At 41.6% G+C, this 11,169-nt stretch overlaps 1 protein-coding gene across 2 annotated transcripts; it reads left to right on the top strand.

Moving 5' to 3' along the window:
• Nucleotides 1-1,434: 1,434 nt before the first annotated feature.
• On the top strand, nucleotides 1,435-10,391 carry Mrpl15 (mitochondrial ribosomal protein L15). 2 transcript variants are annotated; one of them, XM_060385921.1, is made up of 5 exons: nucleotides 1,443-1,622; nucleotides 2,951-3,105; nucleotides 3,689-3,854; nucleotides 9,018-9,141; nucleotides 9,803-10,391. In XM_060385921.1, the coding sequence occupies exons 1-5, from the start codon at nucleotides 1,518-1,520 to the stop codon at nucleotides 10,138-10,140; spliced, it is 888 nt and encodes a 295-aa protein (XP_060241904.1). In that variant the 5' UTR covers nucleotides 1,443-1,517; the 3' UTR covers nucleotides 10,141-10,391. The 2 variants fall into 2 exon arrangements, with proteins under 2 accessions (XP_060241905.1, XP_060241904.1); XM_060385922.1 differs by lacking the exon at nucleotides 9,018-9,141 and having other exon boundaries at nucleotides 1,435-1,622; nucleotides 9,803-9,964.
• Nucleotides 10,392-11,169: the final 778 nt, after the last annotated feature.

Here is an 11,169-nt window from a genome sequence, read left to right on the forward strand (position 1 = left end):
AAGAGCTAGCGCTAATGGAAAAGGCATGGGTGAGCCAGCCTTGAGGGCTGGAGAGCTGTCCCAAGCCCTCACCAGCTGCAGCATTTGGGAGAGCGGGCCCTGCACCTTCACCGAGCAGTACAGTGGAGCTGGCTCTGGTGGCTTGAGTGCTGGTGAGCTGCCCCAAGGGCATGACAGCAGGAGAGCTGACCTTGTCTGTCCTCTTCCTTTACTGAGTGAGCTAGCCAACAGGTGCCTTGCTGGAGAGCTCACCCTGGTGGTGTGGGTAAGGGAGAGCAGTCAGGCTGACCAACTCCTCAGCTACCACCCAGGGGCAAATCCAGGGCTTTGAGTTGGCTAACCTCAAAATCTACCTCATCTGTTATTGTTTGGAGTGTGTGAAAGGGCCAGTCCAGCTGATTCAAAGCTGCAGGATCTCCATGACACTGGGCAACAGGAAGATAATCATGAGATCCCAGTGAGGATCCAATATTGATGGTGCAGCAGAAGCCAGAGACCTTGAACCAGACCAATTACTCCATCCAATGAACATTTACAAGATGTATAAACAAAAGAGTATATTGTGGGACATACTATGTCATGCTACAGCTTCCACGATGAGACGTTTTCTGTGCTTTATTTTTACTTTCTTCTGGGGGAAGGGTGCAAAGGCAAAAGGTGGATAAGAAGGGATGGGGAGAAGGGTGGGATTGGATGCATGATGTGAAACTCACAAAGAATCATTAAAACGTTTAAAAAAGTTTACTTAGGCTTAGAAACAGCTGCCCATTACAAATCGTCTCACCTTCACTATATAATTATTAGTAAGAGCTAGCAGGAGCAATTCTCCTGCAAGACAGTGAATGGCAAAATATCAAAAGGAATACACTTTTATATTTGTATACCAAAACAAGTATTTAAAATATTTAATTTTTTAGTTAAGCACGTTTGGCAGTTTAAGTTCACTAGCTCTGAATCCTAGTAAGGTTAACTTTAACTCGGTTTCCGGACACAGCAGGTGCTCATTACGGCTCCCAACATTAACTATAAGACAAGATAGCAGTTGAGTAATAGTCGGAAAGCAGGAAGATGCCACAGAAAAGTTCAGCTTGAACCCTATTAGACGATTCGTTTTAGAGCCAGCCACTGTAACAGTTGCATTACCAAAGCCCCAAAGCCAGAAACTGCTCACAATATTTTGGATTACTCTTCGCTTCATGAGACGCCACTCCTAAAACAACAAAGAAGCCGAATTCTAACTCAAAACATCCTCTAAAGTACAGCGATTTCAGGGCGGAAGAGAACATTTTTCGTTCAGAAGATGGCACCGAAGCCGGAGGATAATGTACGATCTCATAAATATCGATGACATTCCAAAAAAATAAAAACCAGTCCCGCTTCCTGGACTGGAAGCCGGAAGCGAGGGGCCGCAATCCGGGAACGCCGGCGCGCTGAAGCGCGACAGGGGCGGAGCGAGGCCGTAAAGCAACGCGGAGCCCGCGCTGCCTCCCAGGGCGCCCTTGAAGAGATCGTGGGCCATGGCTGGCGTAGTGCGCGGCTGCGGGACCAGTCTGGACCTGCTGCGGTCCCTGCCGCGAGTCAGCCTGGCCAACCTGAAGCCCAACCCTGGCTCCAGAAAGCGGGTAAACCGATGGCGGTGGTGCGGGGAGTGCCGGGGGCGCGTCACGCTGGTGATGGACGCGGCTGGCCCCCTCCTGCGTTCAGCCGGAATTAAAGCGTGAAGACGCTAACTAGGCAGAGGGGCAAACTCCCTGCAACTACAGAATGGCTCATCCAAGATTGTATTTAGACTGAAGCGCTTTAGCAAAATGCCTGTCGTCATTCTAAAGATACTAATTGGCTTTTTACTTCAGCTGTCTCATGTGCAGTACAGCTAAAAAAGATGTTGACTGTCGGCTCTTACCGCAACTCAGTGTATTGCTCTGGGGGTGGGGTGACAAGGTAAATTAAAGGAAAGATTCTGTTACGGAGTTAGAAACACCGGAAGACTATCTGACTCCATCCGGTTGTAATTAGCCTGTTTATTTTAAGATGCAGCTATCCTCAGTTCCAGCTCAGGTTTGGAATCGAGGCCCACGTTAAAGGGGTTGGGGAGGGCTTTTAAAGACAGGTCACAAATGACTTCATTTCTGTAGAACTTACAGCCCCGTGAGGAACTGCCTCCCAACTTGTTCACAGAAACAAGAGCGTGCGGTTAATCATTTTCAACAGTTTTACAGTTCTGAGGAGAAGGAGCAACTCAGAGTTGCCAGAAGCGTATTTTTCAGGAATTTAGAAAGATGGGTGCTTAGCTCAAAATGGAGTTTTCCTTAGCCATATGTGATACAAATACATATTTATGACTAATTGAAAAATAAAGCCTTTAATATCTCTCAGGCCGCTTGGCTGTTTAGGATTTTTTTTTCCGTTTCAGCCCCTTTTCTACTGAGGACTGAATTTAGGCCCTTAGCTTGTGTAGTCAAGCACACTACCATTGAGCCCTACCTAGCCCCAAACCCTTTCCCGGTTTTTAAGTGCTTTATTGAGAGGCAGAGGCAGTAAATTGGGGGTTGGGATGGTGGAAGGGCGCTGGTCTTGACTTTGTGTAGCTAAGACAAGCTATACTCTGAATCCTTCTGCCTCAGCCTCCAAGTAGTCACTGCAGGTAAGCAAAGGCTGACTAGCTGGGAGACCTGGCTTATTGGAGAGCTTGTTACTCCTATCTGATTCTATCCCATCATTAGAACTTTGCCTTGTGTTTCACCTTATATTTTGGTTACTAGAATTGGCTAGATTCTGAGAAAACTGTTAATGGAGTGCAAAGGTGAGTAGCTAGAGCAGAGCTTGGCACACAGTCCCTTAGCTAGCACTGGTTGCATGAATAAAGGGCGTAATAAAAGAATATGCCATGAGGTTGAACACAATTTTCAGAAGTGCACCTGAAGATCGTAAAACTCACTTTTCCTTGTAGGAAAGACGTCCAAGAGATCAGAGAAGAGGTAGGAAATGTGGCAGAGGCCATAAAGGAGAAAGGCAGAGAGGAACTCGGCCCCGACTAGGCTTCGAGGGAGGCCAGACTCCATTTTACCTCGTAATCCCAAAATACGGATTTAATGAAGGACATAGGTAAGGGTGTTTTGCTTTTAAAGTACAAATCTGTAATTTCCAGTAAGAATTATATAAGTATTTGGTAGAAACCTTATATTTACTTAGAAGCAAACTTGTTCCTCTGAATAATTTTCAGTAACAAAACTTAACCTATAGTGTGTGTGTGTGTGTGTGTGTGTATTTTTGTGTGTAGCAAGCATATAAGCACAGATGTTCAGCTCAAGCCAACAGAATGAAGAAGATAATGATTGCTGTCATGATTCCTTAGATGATTAGCAATTTAAAAAGGTATATGATTCTTTACATACACACACACACGTATAAAATATATGGTACACTGTGGTACCTACCATCATTATTCTGTGATCTGTTATTTTGGGTTAAACTTATGTGAGTTTACTTGTGTGCACGATTGAAGTAAATGTTTAGAGAGGTAAACTGTTTCTAGCAGAGCAAAGGAAGCCCTGTTGTTGTATTGTACTCATAAGTTTATTTTAAGCCATCAGAAATTATGAAGAGAAGCAGAGCAAAGCTTGTTAATTTGAAGAGGTTACAGGACGATTACTTGGAGTTTTCTAACTGTTTTATTCCTGTTTTGCAGTTTCAGGCATCAGTATCAGCCTTTGAGTCTCAGGAGACTGCAGTATCTCATTGATTTAGGGCGAGTTGATCCAACTCAACCTATTGATTTAACCCAGCTTGTCAATGGAAGAGGTGTGACCATCCAACCACTTAAAAGGGATTATGGGGTTCAGCTGGTTGAAGAGGTAACTCTAGAGTTTTTGTTGTTGTTGTGTTGTTTGTTTTTTGTATTATATAGATACTTTGCCTTACTCAATAGCCCTTTCTTATCTGGAAGGGGCACATACCACATAGATGCTTTAGTGTGGACATAGCCAAACTGTATAGACGGTGTTTTCTTTTTTTCATAAAGACATCTGATAAAGACTAATTTGTAAGTTAGGCATAGTGGGAAGTTAATAATAATTTGTTACAGTTCTTAGTAGCCTTAACTAATGACTATTAAATGGAGAACTTCCATCTCTCCACTTCAGGTGTACATCTTATGGTTCCTCTTTGTATATTTGATTTGTCACCAATACTGCTTTTGTACATTATAGCTTTCGTTAAGTAAGATAAGGAATAACTGCAGATAGCATTGTGAGACTGTGGTACAGGGTAGGTAATGTATAGAGTGTGAAAATGATGTAGAAAACTGTGACTCATGTCTAGGAAGGATGGCGTAAAGCAGCATGAGACCTCAATACAGTTTAAAACCTGAAAGGTCCTGGAGATGCACTTTGTGGCCTGTACAGGGTCTTGGTTTGATTCCAAGCTCTATAGAAAGACTTATAAGTTGTGGAGTGCTGCCAACCAATAGCTGAAACTGTGGAAGGTGAATCTGTGGAAGCTAATTAATCAATACTTACCTCCTTTCTGGATGCTGAAGAGATAGATTAATGGTTAAGAACATTGGTTGTTCATCCAGAGTACCTAGATTTGAGTCCCAGCATCCATATGGTTACTCAAAACTGTAACGTCAGTCCTAGGAGATCTACCACCCTTTCCTGGCCTTGATGGGAACTGTGTACATATGGTGCACATTCACGCAGGCAAAACACACATACACATAGAATAAATAAAAATTAAACAAACAAACAATAACATCAAAAACCTGAAACCCGGGCTCAAACCAGCTGTAGTTTTAGAAAGTTGACATACATTGAGGGCACAGCTCTGTCTGCTGTGGATCTGTATGGCTTTCCCCCTCTTTGGGTTTTTAACCTGTCAGTATATTAGGAGGATCACTTAAAAAAGTCTTTAAAATAATTTTTTTAGATTTCTTTTATGCATATGAGTGTTTTGCCTGTATGTATGTGTACCATATGGTGTTTGCAGAGTTCAAAAGAGGACATTAGATCCCCTGGAACTGGAGTTAGATATTTGTGAGCTACTAAACCCCAGTCTCTGGAAAAGCAGCAAGTGCTCTAAACCTCCAAGTCCTCTCTCCAGCGTCAGGAAGATCTTTCTGGAATTATTTTTGTTGTATGAGCTGGGGCAGCTCTGGCAGGCTGTTCTGCAACTCACTTTATAGACCAGGCTGACCCCTGCCTTTGCTGAGATGACAGACATGTGCCACTACATCTACCTTGGACCTGTTCAACAACCCACACTTAAAAAAAAATAGTTTAAGTACATTGCAAGCCAGCTTGAGGCAGCAAGTAGCTCAAGTGCAGCCTATGGCCCTGTTCCCACTCTTAGAAGCACACTCTGTGCCTGTGTTTCCCAGCCCAAAGCATTTTTCTCTTTATGTGTCTTTACATGTCTTTACATGTTTTTATGTGGGTGAATGTTTTGTCTGCATGTATCTCTATGTACTCTATGTGTGTGCATGGTGCCAACTGAAGTTTTGGATCCCCTAGGGCTGGAGTTATAGATGATTATGAGCTACCATATGGGTGCTAGGAATAAAACTGGCCCTCTAAAAAAACAGCTAGTGCCCTTAACAGCTGAGCCACCTCTGCAGCCTCCCAAATAATTTTTCTTAATATCTGGTACACAACTGCACTTATATGTCATTATCTTTCTCACTACCAACTAAGCCTTATAAAGGTAGGCACTTTGTTTTAGTTCCAGTGCTGTTGATCTTAGTTCTGAAAGTTATGTAATATTTATGGAATGAATTAAATCCTATTTCAACCTCAGTAAAAATTTCTGTCAATGATTGACCAGTAGCTCATACCCTAACTACATAACTGAGTGGGTAACTTAGTGTCCACTAGAGGGAGACATATGTTCATAGGAGAGCCTTGTACATTCCTTTGAGAATGTGAACCTAAGGCTAAGAGCTTTCCAGGTGTGATTCTGAAAGGGTTAGGTTAACTTTGTAACCTATATGTCTTCTAAAGCCTATAGTTTTGAATTTTAGGTCCAGGTTAAGCTAAAGCCTCTTAGTACCTTTCCAGAGAGTGAAGGAATGTGACCCTATCTGTGAGGACAGATATAAAAAAAGGGCAAGCAAGCAATGACCTTCACTCAGCAAAAGAAGGACCAGACCCTTGTCTTTGAGATAGCGTTTCTTAGCAATGAACCTAGACTTCTCTGAGTAGCTTTTGACCTCCAGCCAAAAGTCTGTAGCCCCTAATCTTCAAGGATGAGCTAACCACCCCCACCTTAAATTGCAGTTGCATCCACACTTGGCAGGACTGGCCAAGCTTGAACACCTAAGACTAACCAATTATCTTACTTTATAGCTTCCTCATCCAATCCTAAGTTGCCAAAACTGCAACTTCAAATTTCCCACAATTTTTCTTTTAAAAACCTAAAGGCCTTTGTCTCCCGGTACCACTCTTTGCTGACCGGCAGGGGTGACCCCGTTGTACAATGGTTAATAAACCTCTTGCTTTTGCAACGAGTCTTGGTCTGGGGGAGTTTCTGGGAAGGGCGTGATTGAACTCCTGAGCTGTGAGACCCCAGGTCTTACATTTTATCCTCTGATGTGGGTGAGCAGACCTGTGGTCCCAGTCCTTTGGAGACCAAGGCAGGAGTTTGAGGCTGAAGTTTCAGGCTACCTTGAGCTACATAGTGAATTTTAGGCCAACCTTGGCTTGTACTTAAAACTCTGTCTTAAAACAAAAGAAAATAAACAAAAACCTAATTAAACCACAAATAGATAAGTTCATTTGGAAAAGCAATACCAAAGACATGATTAAGCCTGAATATTCTATTGTGGATATGTAAAGAAAAGAACACATACTTCATAGAAAAGTCTGTGACCTTGGTGGTATTTAAATTGCATGTCTCAAAACATTTCAGATATGTTAGCTTTATGCTAGCACACTTTATCCTGAAAGTTCTACCCTGGGGCAATGGTTGAATAAATGTAGTCACAATACTTACAGCTTGTATGTTGTTTGCCTTTTCTGAGTTTAGATTTGCAGGTAAATAGTGGATAATAAGATGCTGTGATTAGTAAGCACAGAATTATTTGGGGATATAGATTCTCAAGGAAAGGAAAAGAAAGTTGATTTGTAGATCTTCCTGAGAAATACAGTTTATAATACTTTTTGAAACTAACACCAGAGCCAGAATAGTGAGCTGGTTTAACAGCTACAGAGTAGTAATTTAAAAAACCAGACCAAGGGCTAGAGAGATTGCTCAGCAGTTAAGAGCACTGGCTGCTCTTCCAGAGGTCCTGAGTTCAATTCCCAGCAACCACATGGGGGCTCACAACCATCTGTAATAAGATCTGGTGCCCTTTTCTGGCATTCAGGGAGAACACTGTACATATAATAAATAAATAAATCTTAAAAAAAACCAAAAACATTTAAAATGTAAAAAAAAACCCTATAAAGAATCCATTCTGTACTTTTGAATCGAAAGTCTATTAATTATAAAAATGCACACCATTATCAAATATAAAAAGTAAAAAACTACATTCTATAGCTAATAGAATATTTTGAAGTATATAAAATATTTATAATGAAAGGAATCATACTGGGAACTAGTTTTAGCTGTACTAAATGGCAAAAGCAATCTGTTTTGAAATTAGAGAAAAATTAGCATATCCTAAATGACAGGACTTCAGGAAATTCATTGCTACATCTTCTAGTGTTAAACATTCTAGGGAAAGGTAACTGCCTCCTCCATTTTAGAGAGTATAATAAAGTTGATAGTGAATATAAAATGGATTTTTTCCTCAAGACAGGAACCCCTTCAATATTGTCAGGTATTTTGTTTTCCAGGCCGTTCCAAACCCTATTCTCATCTAAAACTAAGGGATAAGGAAGATTTGTTTTAATTTTATTATTAAAATTAAAAAAATATATATGTACGTGTGTTTTACCTACATGTATGCTTGTGTACTCTGTATGTGCCTAGTGGGGGGGGTCAGAAGAGGACATGAGCATTGGATCCCCTGGAGTTGGACTTACATATAGTTCTGAGCCACCATGTGGGTGCTGGAAATCAAACCTAGATCCTCTGGAAGAGCAGCGAGTGTTCTTAACTGCTGAACCATCTCTCCAGTCTCAGGAAGATTTGTTTTTAGTATATATAATGTAAGGTAATGTTGTGGTTAAGAATAGAGATGGGCTGGTAAAATGGCTTCATGGGTAAAGGCCGCTTAGACCTACAGACATGCTTTTAATCCCTGGAGGCCCTGTAAAGGTAGAAAGGGAGAACCTCAAAATTGTCCTCTGACCTCAACATGCATGCTGTATGCTGTATGCTGTGATCAGATCGATCTCTCTCCCTTTCCCCTCTTCCTCCCTCTTTCTTTTCCTCTCTCCTTCCCTCCCTCTCCTTCTCTCTCCTACACACACACACATGCAGAAATTACGTAGCTGGACATGGTGGCTCATGCCTTTAATCCCAGCACTCGGGATTCAGAGGCAGGTGGATCTCTGTGAGTTTGAGGATAGCTTGGTCTACAGTGAGAGTTCCAGGCTGTTACACAGAGAAACTCTGTCTTGAAAAACAAAACAGAAAACAACAACAAAAAGAAAGAAATTACTTCTAAATATCTTTTTTGAAAGAACAGATGGTCCTGGGTATGACTGGTAGAAGGCAAGACCTTGGGATTCCAGCCTCAGCATTGAGAAAAGAAAAATCTCAGCTCAAAGGCTCTGACTAGACTGCATTAGTATGCTTCCTTTGTCTTGGGTGAAATTACTCAGCAGCCTCATTGTCTCCATCTGAATTTGGCATAGTAACCATCTTGCTTTAGGATTGCTAGGATTAGATAGTTTCTGCTAATGGAGCCTGGGGAGTGGATGCTTCTGATAGTGAAGCACAGTAGACCCCAAAGAGAGATAGTTAGAGACAGCATTGCAGGTACTTTGGAAGGGGGAACACAGCTGAAAACAGACACTTGGCTGATTCGCTTTCAGCTAAGCTATTTACTAACAGGCTTTGTTTTAACATGACAGGGTGCTGATACTTTTCAAGCAAAAGTTAATATTGAGGTGCAGTTGGCTTCAGAATTAGCCATTGCTGCAATTGAAAAAAATGGCGGTGTTGTTACTACAGCCTTCTATGACCCAAGAAGTCTAGGTAAGTCTATTCTGTGGAACGTTTCTTTCCCTTTGTATCTGATATTGCCTACTGTGTTTGTTTGCCAGTTTTGGTTTTAGCGCTTCTGTAGTGCTCACAGCTGCCCTCTTTTGGCCTGCTTGAGCACTGTACTCATGTACACATATCTCCACAGAGACATAAATGCATACACATAAATAAAACTAAAAAAACAAAAACAAAATCTTTTCAGAGGGGCTTTAAATCATCTTAGGTGTTCACAAACCTTCCTTCTCTCATTCTCTCCTCTCCTTTTTGCCTTCCTTTTTCAAAATACAAGCTATTAAAAATTAACTTTTTCCAGGCTAGGTAGATAGTTCAGTAGGCAAGACCCATGCTGTGTAAGCCTGACCTGAGGTTGAGCCCATGATGAAAGGAGAGAGTGAACTCCTGAAAGTTGTCCTCAGATCTCCACAAATGCAGCACACACATGTAAAAGCCCCTCTCTGAGAATAACAAGAAAATGAAAAAAAAATTAAAAACAGTTGTTTCCATTTTGTTTACTTAAGCCTGTCTAACTAAAAAGTTTTTGGAATTCAGTTCTCAATCTTAGTAAATTTAAAAATTAAATTTAATAACTAAAAATATATGAGTTACTATCTATAGAACCAGTATTTACATCTCTTTAAAATTTTCTTTTTAGAAATTCTGTGTAAGCCTGTTCCATTCTTTCTGCGGGGACAACCCATCCCAAAACGAATGCTCCCACCTGAATCGCTGGTGCCCTATTACACTGATGCAAAAAACCGGGGGTACCTGGCTGACCCTGCCAAGTTTCCCGAAGCAAGACTTGAACTTGCCCTGAAGTATGGCTACGTTCTTCCTGATATCACGAAAGATGAACTCTTCAGAATGCTCAGCACTCGGAAGGATCCAAGGCAGATTTTCTTTGGTCTTGCTCCTGGCTGGGTGGTGAATCTGGCAGATAAGAAAATTCTGAAACCTACAGATGAGAATCTCCTCAAGTATTATAGCTCCTGAACTCCCCTCCAGTAAAGCAGACTTGTTGAGAGCCAAACAGTCTGTAACATGGCTTCTTGTGGGTCTGAAATCCTCGGGATTGATACCAGCCTTCACTGTGGTGAAGCTGTGGTCAGCTCTCTTGCTTTTTTTCCATGTGAAGTTAAATATCAGGCAGCAAAAGCTGCACAGAGGAACTGAACTGTGTCTCAATGCAACCAATGGCAGTATTGAGAAAGGTGATTAAAAAAACAAACAACAACTACTTCAAATCACCTTTCTTTTTTTGGGGGACGGGGGGTGTAGGTGGTGGGTAGGTGGATTTCCGTCCTGAAACTAGGTCTGTAGACATGGCTGACTTCAAACTCACAGAGATCTCCCTGCCTCTGCTGGAATTAAAGGCTAGGCCACCACTGCCTAGCCCAATTTAAGTTTAAAACATCTTTCTACTGTCCATATTTTCATGGTCTTTTCTCACCTGAATTTTCTGTTTTGTTGGAATGAAGGCAAGAGCAGTGGATTGAATAGTAGGCCTGGGAACAGGTGCTAAGGAGCTATGGCTTCTTTTACTCAGTGCCTTAGGGAAGCTTTGCTACCCATCGTTAGGACAGTGAGCCCCCAACAGGGATGGAGATGCTCCCAATGTGACTGGCAGCTGGTGAGCAGCATAACAGCAGTGGAGCTAGAGAAACCAAGATCAGAAATGAACTAATTCTCTCAGCTTCATAAGGATAGATAATGGTGGAGATAGTGTTCCAATTGATAAAAATTTATTTATCTCAGACTTTAAGATTACTTTTGTCTTTTAGGCAGTAAGTTTAGAAAATTTATTCAGTGATTTTATAAGCTATATCAACAAGTAGAAAAAGGGAAGATGAAGGTAGGATTTTATATTTTTTTGGGTGATGGTTTAAGATGGAAGCCTCATTATTAACGGCCTTGAACTCCTGAGCTCAAGCAATCCCTTGCTTCAGCTTCCCTGGCAGGTGGGACTACTGTGCCCAGCTTAAATCTAGTTCCTGTAAGAGGTTCAGAAGTTTTTCAAAGAGA

Source organism: Meriones unguiculatus, chromosome 6, assembly GCF_030254825.1.
Source record: "Meriones unguiculatus strain TT.TT164.6M chromosome 6, Bangor_MerUng_6.1, whole genome shotgun sequence".
NCBI classification, from domain to species: Eukaryota; Metazoa; Chordata; class Mammalia; order Rodentia; family Muridae; genus Meriones; species Meriones unguiculatus.

Coding starts and splice junctions, on each gene's coding strand:
- Mrpl15 (XM_060385921.1), top strand. CDS start 1,518: ATGGCTGGCGTAGTGCGCGGCTGCGGGACCAGTCTGGACCTGCTGCGG. Junction 3,106..3,688: donor GGATTTAATGAAGGACATAG/GTAAGGGTGTTT, acceptor CCTGTTTTGCAG/TTTCAGGCATCAGTATCAGC. Junction 3,855..9,017: donor GGGTTCAGCTGGTTGAAGAG/GTAACTCTAGAG, acceptor TTAACATGACAG/GGTGCTGATACTTTTCAAGC.